At 39.8% G+C, this 20,438-nt stretch overlaps 1 protein-coding gene across 5 annotated transcripts in view; it reads left to right on the top strand.

Moving 5' to 3' along the window:
• The first annotated feature begins 398 nt into the window (after positions 1-398).
• The window catches only part of LOC105026197 (microtubule-associated serine/threonine-protein kinase 3), a 43,984-nt gene continuing 23,944 nt past the window's right edge, over positions 399-20,438 (top strand). For 2 of the 5 annotated variants that reach the window (XM_010897497.3, XM_020049367.2), the window contains exon 1: positions 19,777-20,238. In XM_010897497.3, the coding sequence (XP_010895799.2) occupies positions 20,156-20,238 (83 nt within the window). In that variant the 5' untranslated portion in view covers positions 19,777-20,155. Of the gene's footprint in view, positions 897-11,123; positions 11,205-19,776; positions 20,239-20,438 lie in introns of those variants that run through there. The other 3 variants (XM_020049366.2, XM_010897496.3, XM_020049368.2) reach the window with 3 other exon arrangements.

Genomic DNA, 20,438 nt, shown 5'->3' with positions numbered 1-20,438 from the left:
ATTAACAAACAGGCTACACCACCAGCTTGTGCTCAACACTTGAGCATTTAAGAAGAACGAATCGTTTCGGGTTGCGACTGCACGACACCATGCTTATCACCCTCGCCTGGCGGTATTCAAGCAGTTGACACGAGCGCCTTCGGTGGAAATAAATGGTTTATACCAAGGCACAAGATAGGGGTGTTCGTTTAATTTGGAAGATTTTACTTTCATTTTTACCACAGTATAAAAATGTCACCGCTGCATTTTAAACAAATAGGACGATTATATTATCCGTAGTTTACTTTTTTATATTTAGCAGACTCATCTCACAATAAGGAGGACTGAACAACCACTACCCCACCTCGGTTATTTGCACCTTGTTCTCCAACAAACCGCAAGGAAAGCTATATTTAATTTGGTAATCTTGCAGTATTTTTTTTATTTTTATTTTGACAGCTTTTTCTCAATACCCTTTTTTCCAGGCGCTTGATTAGTTTGATCAAACCTTATTACCCTCATTGCCCTCGCCCCCGCTCGAGCCATCTGCCCCCGCTATAGTCACAGGAGTGACCAACGTTCCAACCGCACTGTCGCTCCTCAGTTCAGTGCTGGTGCGCTTTGGACTGCACACTTGACTCGCTCATTTACAGAAACGGATTTCCTATACAGACTATGCTTTCGTTGACACGTTTTAGCAAGCGACGATATGCTGAATCCACGGATGAACGATAGGTTGTTGACAGTTATTTTTAGTTCCCGCCGTACGATGATAGAGAAACGGTCAGCGAAATCACCAGTGCCGCACTGTTACAAGTGAGGTGCAACCTACGGTCAAGTGAGGTCCCACTTGGCAGGAATCGTAAAACGATGAAGTCTAGAAGGGACAAGCTTAAAATCCCTTCCCTTACTTTGGAGTAAGTGAGCATGTTTTTTATTTTACAAATGTCATTGTCTGGTCAATGTCCTCCCCTTTTTTAGTCTTCACATTTTGCTGGTTTAAAATGTATTACAAAAGGGATTACATTTATTAACCCCCCATGCAGTGCTACGCCACATACTCCACATTTTCACAGGCGAAAGAAAGTTATAGAACATTTTAAATCCAAAATAAACATGCATTCAACGCTTCTCTTTACACCCTAGAGTTATTCCTTAGTGGGACGCCAATTGGCAGCCGTTACAGCTGTTAATAATTTTTGATAACCAAAAATATTTTGAGCCTGACAACTCTTCCAACTCCACAGATGACAAGCATGTCCTTGACTTTGTGCTGACGCCACACTGTTTGACATAACACTAGGTTTTCCAATGCTTTTAGTGAAATATTTGTTGCCCTGTTATCATGCAGTATTACTTTACAGCCTCAATACATAATGGATGCTTACGAGTGCATTTTAAGCGCAGGTTTTCTTCCTTGTTAATCAAGGCCTATAATTTGTAGTGTTTTCAATATTGTTCTATTTTCGAGTTTTGAGATGTCATGTGATGGGTATGCTTGTCATTGGCAGGGATTGGGAAGTTCCTTAGGATCCAAACAAAATATGCAAAGACCCTACTATGGAGTTTTCCCTAGCCACTGTGCATTTACTATTTTTTTTTGCTCTTTGGGGTTTCATACTGGGTATTTCTTAAAGCAGTTTCTGACAACTGCTGAGGTAAAGGGGCTTCATAAATTAAATAAGATTGAGTGAAAGAGCAAAGCTAAAAGGCAAAAACTAGTAGCAAGCTTCTAAAAACATACCATTGGATTGCTAAAGATACTAGAATGGCTTTCCAATAGGTGTTGAGTGTTCCTAAGGCTTCAGTCTTAATTTTAACCTCATAGTAAAATCAGAGGCACGGATTCAATATTACTGTCCACCATTTACTGCTAGCCAAATGTTATGATGGTGACTAATTTGGACAGAATCTATACATGAATGTATTCCTAATAATCAGTATAATCATATTAAACATTATAGAGCTGTAATGGAAGCCTAAAATGGCTTCCTCCAAGAACTAACTCCGGGGTTTGAAGACATGCAATTAATAACATTGTTTATTTTGTTTATTCATTTGAAATATTGTCTACAGTACTTTTGTGTAGATCATTGGGAAAAATCAAGCGTAATTGGATTGTAGATTTGCTTTTAGGCAGTTAAATGTGAATCATATGTAAAGGATGTGTACTGTAGACTTCACTAATGACTATAATGTGTGCAAAACTGTCGTAGGCCAATGATACTGAATAATTGTGTGTTGTCTGGGGAACCAAGGAAAATCAGTGGGACAATTTAAGGTAATCCTTCTAGAACAAGACGTTGAAGAGACTTCTTTCTGGTTGAAAACACATCTTTCTAAAAGGATTTTGCACAGTGGGAAATCTAACCTCAGGAAGAGATACTATTCTATTGTTTACGTCAGGTTCTGCTCAGTTCAGAATTGACACAGAAAAATGAAGTTGCCACAAGCAGCACCGCAGATATTGAGATAAGCAAGGTGCAAGACTTGGCTGTCATACAGTCACCCACAATAGTTGAGCATGGGCAAGTATTTACATCACCCTGTGGTGTGCGCTAACAACATGAGACATTTGAGTGTTCAAACTATAGATTTTCGGGACATATTCCCAATATTAACGATTAAGGAAGACAAAATATTCATGTGAATGTCATTTTATATTCTGAGATGGGTTGTCTTTTCAGTTAAATTAATTAGCATTTGCATGTGAACAAGTATGATTGAGATGCATGCTGGCTATTATTGTAAAGACCTCTGCCCCAAAACAAGGCCAACAAATGTACACCATGTGCTTTGCAGTTTATTTTGGGAAGTTAATTTATTAATTTGGAACCCAATTAGCTTTTTGGAACCCAATTAGGAACAGCTGCTTTTCCTGGGACCTAGAGAAAACACAGTTCATAAGACATTTTTAGTCACTGACATACTGACAGACCAAAACAGCCCTACAACTTGTATCAAACACAAGTAAAAACAATTGGTCCATGCATGCATACATTACATACATTTAAGTTCTAGAGTAAGTTTAAGCGTCAGCTAATGAAAGTGCTGGGTCTCATCAGATAAGCTGGCACGTGTGTTACCCTTATGCTAACACAATGCGATGGAAGGGATTTTGTCCTGTAAAACAAATCGGTGTTAGCCTATCCAAGAGGAAAAAAAACGGCATTTATAAAAATAAAAAATAAAAAAAATTGGCCAGTGGAGCGATATATTCAAACCTTACTGTACATTTAAGGATTTTTTACGAGTTGCCATTGTGACCTATTTTACAAAATCCCAGAGTTGTGGGGAAAGCCTTGTTGGTCTTTGAAATGCTGGTGATCATTTATTTGCAGAGAGTGATCTCTTGGTGATTACAGCATGTCAAACGTGTGCCAGTTTATCTAATGAGACCAAACACAATGTAGCATTCTATCACCTGACGCCATAGGCATTTTTCTTGGCTGATGCTCTTTGAGTTTTTGTGTCGCTCACTAGGGGGAAACCCTGTGTCTGTGTGGATTGTGTCTGTGCGTGTTAGTGTGTGAGTGTGTTTTAGATATTGTGTTTGTTTTTCTCTCCACAGTCCTTGGTGTGCCATAGTCTTTTAGACTCCATGTTTTGAAGTCTTTTAAAGGTCATTTTGCTGTTCGCTTCTGTAATTAAAGATGAAAGAGAGTTCCATGTGATCATGACTCATGTGTAATACTGTGTCTTCATAATACTGTCTTCATAATACTGTCTTTATAATACTGTGTCTTCATAATACTGTGTCTTCATAATACTGTCTTCATAATACTGTGTCTTCATAATACTGTGTCTTCATAATACTGTGTCTTCATAATACTCTGCCGGATTTTGTTTTGAACTTGGGGAATGTGAGGAGACACGCAAACCATCTTTTGTGAGAAGCAGTCGAACTCTATCTTTAATTTTTTATTAACTTTTACGTTAGAGTGATACAGCAGGAAGTCCTGTTGACCTGGAGTCAGGAGATTCTACTAAAGCACAATGACAAACATTTATTAACAAGTTCTTGTTCTATGCCGGCAACTTGAAAATTGTTTTAGAAATATAAAATGTGTTAATTTATTTCCTTACAAAATACATGTAGATCTAAAATTTTATGCATAGTTTTTGTCAGGGCCAGAACAAGCCTATAAATAAAAGATAATGTGGTTGCATGGTTTTTGTTATTGTCTATTCTATGGTTAAGAATTTGAACGTGATTTCCTGATAGAATGTACAGAGAATAGTGAAATGCTATCCAGGTGTACATTTCAATGTAATAATTTCAGCTTCCTGTCATTCAAACACAAATTTAAATTCTACATGCTGTGTTGTCTGGCAAATTCAATTAGCGTGTAAACCCACGTGTTGAGTGAGCGTCAAACAGGAAATTCTGAATTGAACACAACCCAGATTCATGCATGTAGGCCAGACTATATAATGAAAACAGCTAACCACATTAGTGTCTTAGAGTTCACAATGAGCTACAATCCCTATTGACTATGTGCTGAAACACTGACATGTTTCCAAGAACACTTAAAATATAGAAACATGCTATAGACATCTATATGCGTTTTCCGAACAGTACTGTATGTTGAGATCAACTCAGTTTCTAGGCTACGGAGGATTTAACCTGAACATGATTGTGTGATTATTGTGATGCGGAAACACCTCCTGTCTTTTGTCTATTGACATATGATCAATAGCTTGCTTTTTAAAGCCTTCAAATAAAAAAGGGCACTGCAGCCAGCCTGTTAGCCCACATTACGCAAGGATGCAGGGGTGCGTATGGATGTTCTTTTAGGCCACATTTAAATGCAAACTAATCAATGAAGTCTACATCAGCAGTTTGAACAGTGCTTATCAAAAGACCCACTGTGCCGACGTTTTGATCTGGGGGTGCTGACAACGGTCCAACGGGACTCGATACACAGTCGACAGTATTGACGAGTGACACACAAACTGGATGGATGACTGGTGCCCATTGGTAGCACTACGGGACCCTTGGATGACTGGTGCCCATTGGTAGCACTACCGGACCCTTGGATGACTGGTGCCCATTGGTAGCACTACCGAACCCTTGGATGACTGGTGCCCATTGGTAGCACTACCGGACCCTTGGATGACTGGTGCCCATTGGTAGCACTTCCGGACCCTTGGATGACTGGTGCCCATTGGTAGCACTACCGGACCCTTGGATGACTGGTGCCCATTGGTAGCACTACCGGACCCTTGGATGACTGGAGCCCATTGGTAGCACTACCGGACCCTTGGATGACAGGTGCCCATTGGTAGCACTACGGGACCCTTGGATGACTGGTGCCCATTGGTAGCACTACGGGACCCTTGGATGACTGGTGCCCATTGGTAGCACTACCGGACCCTTGGATGATGTGTGGCCATCGGCAGTGGTGATTTGTGCCTTGTTGCCACTGAACAGACGAACTATGGACTGGGCGTCGTGTGCAGTCAAACAGTAGTAATAATTTTCCTAAATTGGTTGGGAGGTGCGGGGGGGAGGGGCACGGCACCCCTACTTCCCGTGGTTATGGTTCAGTGCACAAAGATCATCTCCCATATTCTGAGTTATTGTAAGAATAAATGGGTTTGATTTAGGCCACTAGCACATGATACGGTATTTATCATTACCAAAATCCTAATTCACATATCACCCTTGTCAAATGGCCGTCATTTTGGAAACCTGAACCCATTTTCAAACAGCTTCACTGTGATTCCTGCCTCCCTTGTTGCCTTTACATTGCTGCATTTCTCTTCCTTCCACCCACTCTCCTTCATGAGGCAATGTAGCCAGGGGCTTCCTGCCTGCTGCCCACAAGACATTGATCCATAAAGCGTAGGAGCTTCCTCTCCAAAAACCTCACTCTCCCATAGATCACAAGCTCAGCACACGGTATTGACCCCAATTTTTGCAGGGCGGACCCCCTTTTCTAAACGAGCACTGTGTTCACAGAACACTTCACACGTCAAGTCATTATCACAAGACGAAAGGGTCTGAAGGTGTGATGCAGCAAAAGCAGCGGCCGCAAAACGTCTACCTAAACCAGATGTAAACAGAACACTAATCGAGTGGGTGGAGGTCTTCAATCGGATTATTTAGAAGGTGACGCACGACGTGGGGCCATTGTTATTTAGAGCATAGCTGGGTTAGAGGGGTGAGAAAACATCTATTGAATTGATGAGGACATAATGAGGTGTGAGCGATGAGTAATTATGAGATAACGTAATTCACTGTTGTCTTGGAGATGCTTGTTTTTCCCAACCAGCTCTCTTTATTACTAGTGAGACTAGCTCCTCTCAATGATGCAGTGTCCAGTTTTATGTTTTGCGCTGGTTTCTGAAGAGCCTCCTGTTCCAGGAATACTGAGACCATATCAACAGTTTTGCAGATGTGATGTGCAACGCCCAGATCTGTAAATGAAAATCTACTTATATAGCCGGCCTTCCAGCTGGGTCAGCAACTTTGAAAAGCTAGCCTGCCGAAGAGGCTTATGTTGACATGCTGGGTGAATATGGTAATTCTTTCAGCTGTTGTGGAAATATAGAGAATGAGATAAATCTGGATAGCAATGAGTAAATGTTCATTTACTTTGGCTTTGAAGTGGTCATCTGCTGTTGTAGATAGTTAACAAAGTATAGTCACACCAGCATTTATACAGAGAGAGAAGAAATGCATCGTGGGAGGAGACAGTACCTGTGGTGTTCAGCCTGGCAGAAGTCACCTCCAGCAGCAGTTTTAACCCTCATCAGATACAGGCTCCATGACAACCCCCCCCCCCCAATATTGGTTAAGGAGCCAGCTGAAAATTGTACGTTGAACAAAGATTTGAACAACACTACCTATAATATATACAACCCTGTTTCTACAAAAAGCTGGGAAAATAGTACAAAGACAAGAAATTACTGAGAAATTGTGTGGTTTTTGGAACATTTTGAATTTGATTCCAGCAACACATCTCAAAAAAGTTTGGACAGAGGCATGTTTACCACACTGTTGCATCACCTCTTCTTTTAACAACACTGTGTAGGGGTTTGGGAACTGAGGAGTAATGGCTGTAGTTTTCAAAGTGTAATGTTTTCCCATTCCTGCTTGTTATAGGATTTCAGCTGCTCAAAAGCTCAGGGTCTCCTTTGTCGTTTTTTTTACGTTTCATGATGCGCCAAATGTTTTCAGTGGGTGACAGGTCTGGACTGCAGGAAGGCCAGTTTTGCTCTTGGACTCTTTTACTACAGAGCCATGCTGTTGTAATACGTGCAGAATGTGATTTGGCACTGTCTTGCTGAAATAAACTTCCCTGAGAAAGACATGGCAGCATATCTTGCTCCAGAACCTGTACATTTTGTTCAGCATTAATGGTGCCTTCACAGATGTGCAAGTCACCCATGCCATGTACACTAATGCACACCCACGGAAGCTGGCTTTTGAACTATGCGCTGATAATAAGCTGGATGGTCCCTCTCTTCTTTAGCCCAGAGAACACAGCGTCCATATTTCCTAAAAATAATTTCTAATTTTGATTTGTCAGACCACAGGACAGTTTTACACTTCGCCTCAGTCCATCTTAAATGAGCTCGAGCCCAGAGAAGGTGGTGGTGTTTCTGGATCTTGTTTATATATGTTGTTTTTTTTTGCATGGTAGATGGTTTTAATTTGCGGATGCAATCGATGTACTGTGTTCCCAGACAATGGTTTTCAGAAGTGTTCCTGAGCCCATGCAGTGATTTCCACTACAGAATCATGTTTGTTTTTAATGCAGTGATTTCCACTACAGAATCGTGTCTGTTTTTAATGCAGTGATTTCCACTACAGAATCATGTTTGTTTTTAATGCAGTGATTTCCACTACAGAATCGTGTTTGTTTTTAATGCAGTGATTTCCACTACAGAATCATGTTTGTTTTTAATGCAGTGATGTCCACTACAGAATCGTGTTTGTTTTTAATGCAGTGATTTCCACTACAGAATCGTGTTTGTTTTTAATGCAGTGATTTCCACTACAGAATCATGTTTGTTTTTAATGCAGTGATGTCCACTACAGAATCGTGTTTGTTTTTAATGCAGTGCCACCTGGGGGGCCGAAGATCACAGCCATCCAATATTGGTTTTTGGCCTTGATATTCTAAAATTGTTGCACTATTTGTCTTTCACAGAGTGGTGAACCCCTCCCGATCTTTACTTCTCCAAGACACATGCTCTCTGGGATGCCCTTTTTATACCTGATCATGTCACTGACCTATTGCCAATTAACCTAATTAGTTGTGAGATGTTCTACCAGTTGTTTTTTAGTATTACACAACTTTTCCAGTCTTTTGTTGTCCCTGTCCCAGCTTTTTTGTTGCTGGCATCAAATTGAAAGTGGGCAGATATTTTTCATGAAACAATAACATTTATCAGTTTCACCATTTGATATGTTATCTTTGTACAATTTTGTATTGAATATTGGGTTTAAATTATTTGCACATCATTGCATTCTGTGTTTCTTTACATTTACAAAGCGCCCCAACTTTTTTTAGAAAATTTGAAACTGAAATACATGGGGGATTGAGGAGAGTTGGTTTAAATTAAAACGGTTTGATGCAATTCATCTAGCTTCCACATGGATAATACATTTTATATTCTACAACTTTAAGTTTTCATGGTCTCAGTCCTCTGGGTCTGTATCTCAAGACCAGTGTCCTGGCATAATCTTGTTTTTGACTCATGATCCTATAATAAATAAGTGTCTGTTGTTTTTTTCAATTTGAAGGACATGATGCTCACTGGCCAACTAGTGGACTTATAAACCCGATTCCAAAAAAGTTGGGACGCTGTACAAATTGTGAGTAAAAAAGGAATGGAATAATTTACAAATCTCATAAACTTATATTTAATTCACAATAGAATATAGATAACATATCGAATGTTGAAAGTGAGACATTTTGTAATGTCACGCCAAATATTGGCTCATTTTGGATTTCATGAGAGCTACACATTCCAAAAAAGTTGGGACAGGTAGCAATAAGAGGCCGGAAAAGTTAAATGTACAGATAAGGAACAGCTGGAGGACCAATTTGCAACTTATTATGTCAATTGGCAACATGATTGGGTATAAAAAGAGCCTCTCAGAGTGGCAGTGTCTCTCAGAAGTCAAGATGGGCAGAGGATCACTAATTCCCCCAATGCTGCGGCGAAAAATAGTGGAGCAATATCAGAAAGGAGTTTCTCAGAGAAAAATTGCAAAGAGTTTGAAGTTATCATCATCTACAGTGCATAATATCATCCAAAGATTCAGAGAATCTGGAACAATCTCTGTGCGTAAGGGTCAAGGCCGGAAAACCATACTGGATGCCCGTGATCTTCGGGCCATCAGATGGCACTGCATCTCATACAGGAATGATACTGTGATGGAAATCACAACATGGGCTCAGGAATATTTCCAGAAAACATAGTCAGTGAACACAATCCACCGTGCCATTTGTTGTTGCCGGGCTAAATCTCTATAGGTAAAAAAACAAGCCGTATCTGAACAGATCCAGAAGCGCAGGCGTTTTCTCTGGGCCAAGGATAATTTAAAATGGACTGTGGCAAAGTGGAAAAGTGTTCTGAGGTCAGAGGAATCAAAATTTGAAGTTCATCATGGAAAACTGGGACGCCATGTCATCCAGACTAAAGAGGACAAGGACAACCCAAGTTGTTATCAGCGCTCAGTTCAGAAGCCTGCATCTCTGATGGTATGGGGTTGCATGAGTGCGTGTGGCATGGGCAGCCTACACATCTGGAAAGGCACCATCAATGCTGACAGTTATATCCAAGTTCTAGAACAACATATTAAAGTTATACATTTTCTCAGTTTAAACATTTGATATGTCAGCTATTTTTTATTCTGAATAAAATATGTCAGCTATTTTGTATTCTGAATAAAATATGTCAGCTATTTTGTATTCTGAATAAAAACATCATTGCATTCTGTTTTTATTCACAATTGAACAGTGTCCCAACTTTTTTGGAATCGGGTTTGTATTTTAAATGGATCCCTTAATGATAATATCCATATTAAAATGAGTTATATCCTTCTAGAGTCCTTGTTACATGAATTATGTCATGTACATTCAGACCCTTTATTCAATACTTTGTGGAAGGGCTTTTGGCAGTGATCACAGCTTTGAGTCTTCTTCGGTATGTCTCTACCAGCTTTGCACACCTGGATTTTCTCAGTTTCTCCCATTCTTCCTTGTTGATCCTCTGAAGTTTTTGCGATTGCATGGGAAGCGTTGACGAACTGCAATCTTCAGGTCTCCAAAGGGATGTTCAAGTGCTTCGACACATTCCGACAGGCACTGTGAAGTATGGGACTTGCCTTTCTCAATCATGTTCACTATATTTAATTGTAGAGACATCCCAAGGATGACCAAAGGACAAAAGATGCATCTGAGCTCAATTCAGAGTGTCATGGTAAAGGGTCTGAATATACATATTGTGTCATTGATTTTTGTCTTGTCAAAAGGTACATTCCTCCCCCAGTCACTGAAGCATGTTTGTCAGTATATTTCTGCGTGTGCTTCTCTGCATCTTGTTTCTTTTTCTGTGAAAAACAACCCAGTCTTTGCCAGCGTCAAGCATGTCCATACTGTAGTCATGACAATGATTGAATATCATTTTGTTAAGGTCAATCAGGGGTGAATACTTTTGCATTCCAATGTAAAAAAAAAAAATGGGAGCAGGACAGCATTTTAAATCACTTCTGCAAAATCACCAATCTATGTGTCCGGAGTCTCAGATAGTGTTTACAGTGGGGTATCAGACCAGGTCAATGCAACAATCAAGGTTATAGAAATAGACCTTGACTAGAATAATACAGTATTGTAAAACAGCAAATGAAACGGTAACATGGCCTGGTGCCTTCTATAGAACACCTATAGCTATCTGATGAAAGACTGTCACTCGTACAAAATCAGCTACTCTCAGTTATCCCAAAACAGCGGCTATGTGGAAGGGGGCGCTGCCATTTGCAAACAGTTGCCAGGTGTCTATCACAGACCTATAATGTCAGCCAACGAAAGTGAGACTTGGGGGTGTATTCAGTCACTGGTAGGCAACAGTTACCGTGCTGAAGTCAGCACACTGATCCATGTGACCCGTGTCTTGCCTTACAGTTTGTCACCCACTTGCCAGAGTCCAACACTATTGAGTCCATGCAGCCCCTGCAGCCCCTTACAAACCCTGCATCCCTGGAGGTAAGAAAGACGCCCACATGCAGCACACAGCCTCACATACACACGTGCATCTGTCCCGACAGGCCAGCTTACAAACTACTCCCCTCAAGGAACAGTGAAGTTAAGTTAGCTTCATAGCAGACGCGGCTCATCGTGGAAAGGACTTCAAATATAACTTGTCCAACAAAAGCGCCCCCCCCCCCCAATGAAACCACTTGAATGTTTTGTTTAGATAAAAAGTTGCGACGTGCCAAATGCCGTTGCTCAAAGTACCTGAACTATCGGAGTTCATTTGGAGGACATATTTTATTGGTAAAAGACAATAAAATACATCAATCAAGTTTGGGCTTTTCAGCCACTGGGTTGCTTGGCAACCCCAGCAGTACGCTGCAGAACAAAAAGTGATTGGGCCAACAGAATCCGCATCCAGCATGCTATGTACTGATCACTATGCTGTTTTAATCTTCATATTTTGGCAAAACAACCCAGATTGTTGTTCAGTTCTGTTCACAGAGCAGTTGTTGACATTTAAAGATTACAGAACATCTTAATTTTGTTTACATTAAATTATTTAGTCGATCACCACCTAGAGCTCTTTGCGCGTCAGTCCTCAAATCTCTTCACCCATTCCATACCCTTTACTCAAATCAAATATTTATCAAGCTCTTAATCCAACTGTAACTCCCTCTTTAGCCTCCCAGCATGCACCATCATATACTAGTCAGGCAAAATGTCATAGGACAACTCTTCTCATCTCAAATACTACAAATTCTACATAAAATCTCAAAAAGTTATGTAGAAAAATGCATGCCCTGCCCATCAGAGCTCTGTCCTTTTCACTAATCAATTTCATGTCGAAGTGGTGTTAAATCCACTTGTTACTTAAATCTAGCTGGATTGATTTCAGTTTACCCTGGCAACCGTCTCATATTTGCTATTTTTGTAGTTTTTTCCAGGTAATATAATGACCATGGAAACATTGATTTGGGAATACATTGTCTTGACAATGGGGTATTAGGCCGTATTTTGGTATTAGAAATTGGTTATACTCCACCTGTTTTGAAACAGACATGGTGTGTTTGTTTGGTTGTTTGTCACTAGGTTGCTCCCACTTGGCAGATGCTATGGTACATAGGTTTGGTTTAAGGTTGATTGCTGCTCACTCCTTCAGCGTTTGTATGAGTCATTTTATAGTGGTACTTTTTTTTAAGTTGTTGTCTGCCTTCAACATTACATAAGAATAAGAACATTAATGCTTCAGCTGGGATTTAATGCACCACCTTGATTGACCTTTACGTCAATGGAAATGAGAGAAAGATAACAATATTTTTTAAAGTTGTGCATTAGGCTATCATTTTTTATTTAATAAATAAAAAGATATAATACAGTTGACAAGTATTATACACAGAAATGAAAGCCACGGAAACAACATTTAGATTATAGTGATCATTTTAGTGATAGTTTTTATCTTGCAAACAAAGAATTGCAAAGTATTTAGATTAGATTCAACTTTATTGTAATTGAACAAGTACAAGTACAGTACAACAAAATACAGTTAGCATCTAACCAGAAGTGCAAAAAGAAGAGAGCAGGAAATGTACAAGTTTCAAGTATAGTGTATGTTACAAGTGGAATGTATAGATGTGCAGTGAAGACAAATGCAGTACAAGTCGCAATTCTAAATGTGCAATGAAGTCAAACAGAGGAGGGCAGAAAATATACAAGTATTAAGTATTATGTATGTTACACGAGGAATGAATAGTTGTGCAGTGAGGCAAATGCAAGGACAAATGGCAATTCAAAATGTGCAATTGAAGCAAATTGAAGGTGTAAGGTAGCATGTGCCTTGCTGCCAGGCACTTGACCTCCCTGTAGGCTGACTCGTCATTGTCACTTATCAGGGCTACCACCATGGTGTCATCTGTGAACTTGACGATGGTGTTGGAACTGTGTACAGGAACGCAGTTGTGGGTGAAGAGGGCGTACAGGAGGGGGCTCAGCATGTAGCTTTGTGGAACGCCAGTGTTCAGGATCAGGGTGGAGGAGGTGAAGACAGACTGGGGTCTGTTAGTTAGGAAGACCAAGGTCCAGTTGTAGTGAGGGGCTGATACCTAGGTCATGTAGTTTGTTGACCAGCCTAGAGGGGATGACTGTGTTGAATGCTGAGCTAAAGTCTATTTATAGCATTCTCACATAGGTGTTGGTTTTGTCCAGGTGGGTCAAGGCAGAGTGTAAAGTTGTGGAGATGGCATCCTCTGTAGACCTGTTCGACCGGTAGGCAAACTGGTAGGGATCCAGTGTTTGGGGGAGGCAAGACATAAGGTGGGCCAGGACCAGTCTTTCAAAGCACTTCATGATCGTGGGGCTGAGTGCGACAGGTCAGAAGTCATTCAGGCTAGATGCAGACGACTGCTTCAGCACTGGCACAGTGGTTTCCGTCTTGAAGCATGTGGGGACCACGGCCTGGGCCAGTGACAGGTTGAAAATGTCAGTGAAGACCTCAGTCAGCTGCCCAGCACATGCTCTGAGCAAACGCCGGCGACGCCATCAGGACCAGCAGCCTTGCGTGCATTCACCCTGCTCAGCTCAGTGCATAGTCTGAGGAGGGGTGTCCGGGGGGAGTTCAGCTTTAATGGCTGCCGCTTTGTTGTTCCTGTTGAAGCGAGCGCAGAACCTGTTTAACTTGTCGGTGATGGAGGCTGTGGGGCTGGGGTTCTTTGGCCAGTAGTCTGTGATGGCTTGGATGCCCTGCCACATGCATCGGGGTTCTGAGTTGTTGTTGAACTGCTCCTCAATCTGCAGTTTGTGGTCATTTTTAGCCATCTATATATTGACAGGTGTAATCTAGAATTAAGTGTTTTGATTTTAAATTGCGTGGGTATCCTTCTCCTAAACATATTTGTTAAATTATGAGAGAGAACATGACAGCAACAGTATTAATGAGGCAGTCTAGACAATACAGGAGAGTACAGTAACTAAGTCTAGACAACACAGGAGAGTACAGTAACTAAGTCTAGACAATACAGGAGAGTACAGTAACTAAGTCTAGACAACACAGGAGAGTACAGTAACTAAGTCTAGACAACACAGGAGAGTACAGTAACTATGTCTAGACAATACAGGAGAGTACCGTAACTAAGTCTAGACAACACAGGAGAGTACAGTAACTAAGTCTAGACAACACAGGAGAGTACAGTAACTAAGTCTAGACAATACAGGAGAGTACCGTAACTAAGTCTAGACAACACAGGAGAGTACAGTAACTAAGTCTAGACAACACAGGAGAATACAGTAACTAAGTCTAGACAACACAGGAGAGTACAGTAACTAAGTCTAGACAACACAGGAGAGTACAGTAACTAAGCCTAGACAATACAGCCTGTTCCTACCCTTGATATACAGCTCCGGAAAAAGTTAAGAGACCACTGCACCTTTTTCTTTCCTTTCCAAAAAAAGGAAGGTTTTGAGTGAGGAACAGAAGGGTTAAAATTAAGAAACTTCTGTTCCTCACTCAAAACCTTCCTTTTCAACTTTTTTGGAAAGGAAAGAAAAAGGTGCAGTGGTCTCTTAATTCTTTCCACAGTTGTACATGTATGAAAGATGCCATCTGGACATTTTACGATTAACAAAATAACTTTTGAAACCTCTAAATTTGGTCTGGAAGTAGATTGACTATACCTCAGTAAGCCATGAATTTCCGCGTTTAAAAGGGAGTAGTAGCTAAGCAGGCAGCCACAAGCGCAGTTCTGGTTGTTTGCAGGAGAATGTACTTTCCTCCAAGCGTGGGTGTTTTAAAATCAAGTGTGATTAGAACCTTTAGTGGAAAACCTTTTACTCATGGGGCCTGTCAAGGGACGCAGCAGTCTCAGACGCTCCTTTGTAGTGCCAAGCTGATCACCTAATCCAAATGGGCATGTATTTTTCCAAAAACAATAACATTTCTCAATTTCAACATTTGATATGTTGTCTTTGTACTATTTTCAATTAAAGGTAGGCATAACTTATTTTCACATCATTGCATTCTGTCTTTATTTGCATATTACGCAGCGGTTGTAATAATTTCCTTTTTTTTTGTCCATACATTATATTATAATACAGTCTTTTTATTTCCTCTGTATTCAGAGTGACAGAAAATGTGTGGTGAGTGTACTTGAATTTGACTGCATATCAATTAATTGCTTTTAATACATTTCCCCTGGTGTGTTAAGCATGTCCTACCAGTTTGTCTGTTGTATAAATGTATTCATCGTGCCACACAGTTAAGTCCCTCTCAGAGGTAAAATGTGTTAATGTGTCACTTGATTTTAGTGGATCGCCTTAACACACAGACTTCAGACAGCATGAATAAACATACAGACATCAGACAGCGTGATTACACTCATGGACACAAAAGATCTACAAATGGGGCTCCAAAAATCCCCATTTGCTTCTTAGATGTATTATCATACCGAAATTATTGGTGTACTGTATATTAACATTTTGTCCAATGTATAATTCACAGTACACAAAATACGTGGTTATTTTTATGCATTAAAATGCCCTATTGCTAAGGACTATTCCTAGGCAATATACCACAGCTAGGAGTACCTGGATGCTGCTCTTAGCTGTGGTATATCGGCCATAGACCAGAAACCCCTGAGATTCCGGATTGCTATTATAAACTGGTCGCCAAATTGCAATTATACGAAAAAAATAATTTTGGATCATACCTCTGATATATTTTATCTACAGGTGAATATCAAATAACGGTAAAACACCATCATTCTGCAAATATTGAAGATATAGTATTGACATTTTCTGAAATTATAATGCAAAAATAACAAAAATTCTTAAATAAGGCCTGCAAACAGAATGGATGATTTGAAGCAGTATAATATATAATATATATATTTTTTTATTATTAAACTAAGGCTTCCTTTTTTACTTATTCATACAGGACATTAATGTGAAGTGAATGCCATGTTTTCCAACCTCTGTTCTCTTAAACATGGTAGTGGCAAAATCTGGACAGAAGCAGTGACTACGGACGTGTTCAAATTAAATATATAAGTCAGAAGATGTCACATTGCATTACAGTTCCAGACACTTGTTGTCTCTATACCAATATGTATTTAAGGTGTTCTGGCCACCTATGGTGGCCCAAAGCCCTTTAAACACTTGTCGTCCTTTTGTTTTTATATTGCCTTTACATTACAGTCACATTACATCTAATTACATTACATCTCATTATATTACAGTTAGACTACATCCAATCAATATTACATATTATCTAATTTTAAGTACTTATTGTATCATTATTATAACTTGCATACCTTGGTACAACGGTAGGCTAACCCACGGTAGTCTATCTTGGTTGGAGCTCGCAATTTTTTTTGTCAATAGCTACTGAAGATACATTTTTAGTTAATTTGGCAAAGGATACAACACTAATCCAGGACAAATGATTAATGCCTGATGAAAAGCAGGATCTAAAATTAAGACCAATATGAAAAATGTAATATTTAAATAAAGTACGATATGTAAATATGCTCTTGTATTTTCTTTGTTATCTTGCCCAATCTCTATAAAACAGCTTGAGAAAGCAGTTTTAAATTAAATGGAAAACAAGCAAAAATTGAGTTTTATAAAGGGCATGTTAATAAACTCCACGCTCACGGGTAGGATCGGTTTAGTAGTGCTACTGGCGAACGTTTCGTTCATGAGCTGAAATATGCATGTGAGAAGAAAGATGTTTCCCTTCAACACGTAACTCATGGAAACAAACTAATATGGAGATCTATGGAAAGCAGACACTTGTTTTTGACACGTTTTTAAGTGCTGAGCACCAAGCGTATTTCAGTGTTTTCTTGTTTTTATGCTGCGTCTTACGTTGACCCAACTAATCATTCGTTACATGTTTTGTTTATTATCAACTTTATCAAATTGATTGCCCTAGTTTTCTTTTCTTCCGTTTTTCTTGCCCTAGTTTTTCTTTTCTATACTGCAGTGATGTTGGCGGAGATTTGTTAACATCTTAAGGTGTTAGCAGCTGCGTATGCTACTTTTGTCGAGAGCAGATATAGCCTAATGTTTTATCAATAAATCTTTGTCCATCATTGTTGGCGTTTTCTGGAAAGGCAAAAAATCTGCCAATCTGGAGTTTTAAACAAACTTGGAGGATTCTCCGTGAGTTTTTAGCTAAATAACCCCTAGCCATTGCAGATATGCCTTTTCCAGTTCGGCTCACAAAACAAGTTGGAAGAGCGGATTTTCTTTGTTATAATTCTGATGCAGAAAGTCTGTCTCGTTTCAACAGAAAAGTCTAATATGTTTTTTTCAGGTCAGTCAGTGAATTGAAGAAGCGTTTAATACAGTGTAGCTACCTTAGTACATGTTTTTTTTTAACCCTTGAGTTATGTTAACATTTTGCTTTCACTCATTATGTTAGCGGGTCAAATTGACCCGGGGTGTTAAATTGCTACCCAGTACTCACTATTGATATTTTAGCCCGCAACAAATGTTTGACTTAATCAACTCATTACTCATATAAATTCTAACATTTACTAGTTTTATTTTATTATATAGTCCATTTAAACCACATTTATCATATGATGAACAATAGTTTTTATCCCAAAAACAGAAATGTATCTCTTTGCTATGATGGACAAAATTAACCTAGGGTGACCACATTTTCAAACCCCCAGACCGTGACCCTTGTGTAACCGCACGTTAATGCACGCGCACATGTATTCACTTATAAACCCATGTTGGTCATCATGCCTATTTGTGGTTGGTAGAACTGGGGGGGGGCTTTGAGCTTTGATGAGAGTTGTTTCTTTGCTACGAAGTTCTACGCAGTTGTTTGTTTGGCTCTGACAGTATTATTATTTTAATTGTGGTGAAAACTGGGACAATTTGGTAGTGAATATCGGAAACCCGGGACATTTTAGTGTTTTACAAATATTTCTCGGGACCCGGGACTCCCAGCATGAAACCAGGACAATCCCAGGGAAACCGTGACGTCTAATGTTCAAGAGGTCAAAACATGTTACACACAAATCGAAAGTTAGGGAATCAGATGGACTAGGGCTGGTCATCTCTGCACAGTAAGCCATGATGATGTTCACAGAGGCTAGTTTTTTGGGAAGGCTCTCACACGACATGCTTCATGAATCATATACCATGTGATGGTCTTGTGTCACAGTAATCGAAGTGAACTACTCTGGAGAATATACAAACTGAAATCGCTCAAGTGACAAGGTTGCATGAAATATTTCTATTCTTGTCTTTGTATCCCACAAGCTAGCTGCTGATTCATTTTTGGACTTGTAGGCGGCAATATAACATATGGACAGGGTCCTTAGCCAGCCCTATAACTGATATCACCACAGAAAGGTTATGAACAGTACTCCCTGGGTCCTTCCACACACTACACAACAAAGCCTTCCCCGCAAGAAAAGTTCAGTTCCAATAGTAACACAGATAATAACAGCTTGTGTTTGTGAAAGGTGAGGGGTGATTTAACTTTTTGTGTGTGATGTTGGACATTACAAAGCAAACACTGACCATGGCAGGCATAGTTTGTATGTGCAGTGTGTGTGTGTGTGTATAAGTGTTTTGAGGTGTATTAACACAGTTTCTCCTCCTATATCTGCACTCAGCAGGATTTTCAACAAGCATTTTCATTGATTCCCCATCATCAAGTCATTTTGACCCTAACATTATGAATGTAACAGTTTTTTTTAGAGGCCCTTGAAAATGTTAAGTTTCATGCAGATCAAAAAAACCTAAAACCTAAACGGTATTTCAGACCTATCAACGTGTTAAAACGGGTCAATTTGACCCTAACATAACTTAAGGGTTAATGTTATTACATGTATTCATTCAGGTTAATCTGCGAACCGTGAATAACCACCACAATTGATTCATTTAGTAAAAGGCTTGGTTATATTTGAATCAGATGTGCCAGTTCCGGGCAACAGCAAAAATGTGAAACGGTTGTCCCAGAGTTGGGAAAGCCCGCCATACCGTACGGTTACGAAAATGCAACCAAGCCCCTATCTCATTATATTGACTTCAGGATTTAGTGTGCATCAAAACGACTAGGCAGATGTTTATTTTTTGGTTCGTGGAAATGTGCTTCCATACATTCATTAAGTCTTATTTTTTATTATTATTAATGTATCATTGCATGACTCTCCTATTTGGTGGCGGGAACGGGCTTGTTTACGTTTTCATCGTATTTTTTCTTGAACTCGTGTTAAAGTGAAAGGCAGGACAAGATGAAGACTGTGGTTGTGGGTGTGTGAACTTTAACAACGTAAATATTTTTTATTAACATATTTGTCAATTATGATATAAAACAATTTAGAGCGCGAGGTAATAAGATAGACCTACATGTTTAAAAAAAATAAAATAATAATAATGTTGCGATTGAGCTCCACTTGGTGAGAATCGTGTGAATATGAGCATGAACCACTTTTGATGGTTGCCGGGTTAGGGGCTTTCGAGAGGTAATCCCCTCTACCCTTCATATAAACGGCTATGGTTTAGCCCAAGTACGTCGATGACCTTATCGTCACAACAATTCGTTTTCAGCGTCGTATATGAATCTAGTGCGTGTGTTTAGAAGAAGGCTAAAATCGGTGTAGTGCCGGTTTTACCTCAGTCAACAGTGGAGTATTGTTTGCAAGAAGAGTAGCCCATCACCCGTATGCCATTGTTAACAAAAATATATCTAGATTTGTGGCTAAAATTAAACGAGATAGGCATCGAAAGCTGGTTTAATTCACGAAGGAGTTGAATTATGTTGTGAGTCTAGCCAAGCTGGTTTGCTAGCCCGGGCAACACAAAAGACACCCACGGCGATGGGTCTACCCATGGTCTTATGGCTTACATTCTCATGTTCTGTATACACATTTTACAAGGATATTGAACTCTTTGTTCATCTGGGTCGAAATTTAGTTTCCCTTTCGTTCTAAACAACGTTCACTATGTCGGATCCAAGTTACTGGACCGCAGTTCCAGCTCACAAGTCTCATTTTGTAACAGGAGCGATGCTGAAACGATCTAAAAGGTAGGATGGGTTTGGAGCGTGGTGAGCTCTAGCGAAACAACTTGTTGTCGTATTACTGTATTTGTATACTTTTTGGGTGGCATTTATTGTTGGATTGGCTGATGTCAACCCCAAAACAAATCTCCGAAAGAAGAATCAGATGGCCACCCAGATGGAAACATGCTTGACCGTAACTTTGTGGACATTGTAAATATTTAATA

The sequence above is a fragment of the Esox lucius genome, chromosome 8 (assembly GCF_011004845.1).
Source record: "Esox lucius isolate fEsoLuc1 chromosome 8, fEsoLuc1.pri, whole genome shotgun sequence".
Lineage (NCBI taxonomy): Eukaryota > Metazoa > Chordata > Actinopteri > Esociformes > Esocidae > Esox > Esox lucius.
The sequence above is the reverse complement of the archived record's forward strand: the minus strand, read 5'-3'. Positions and strand labels throughout refer to the sequence as shown.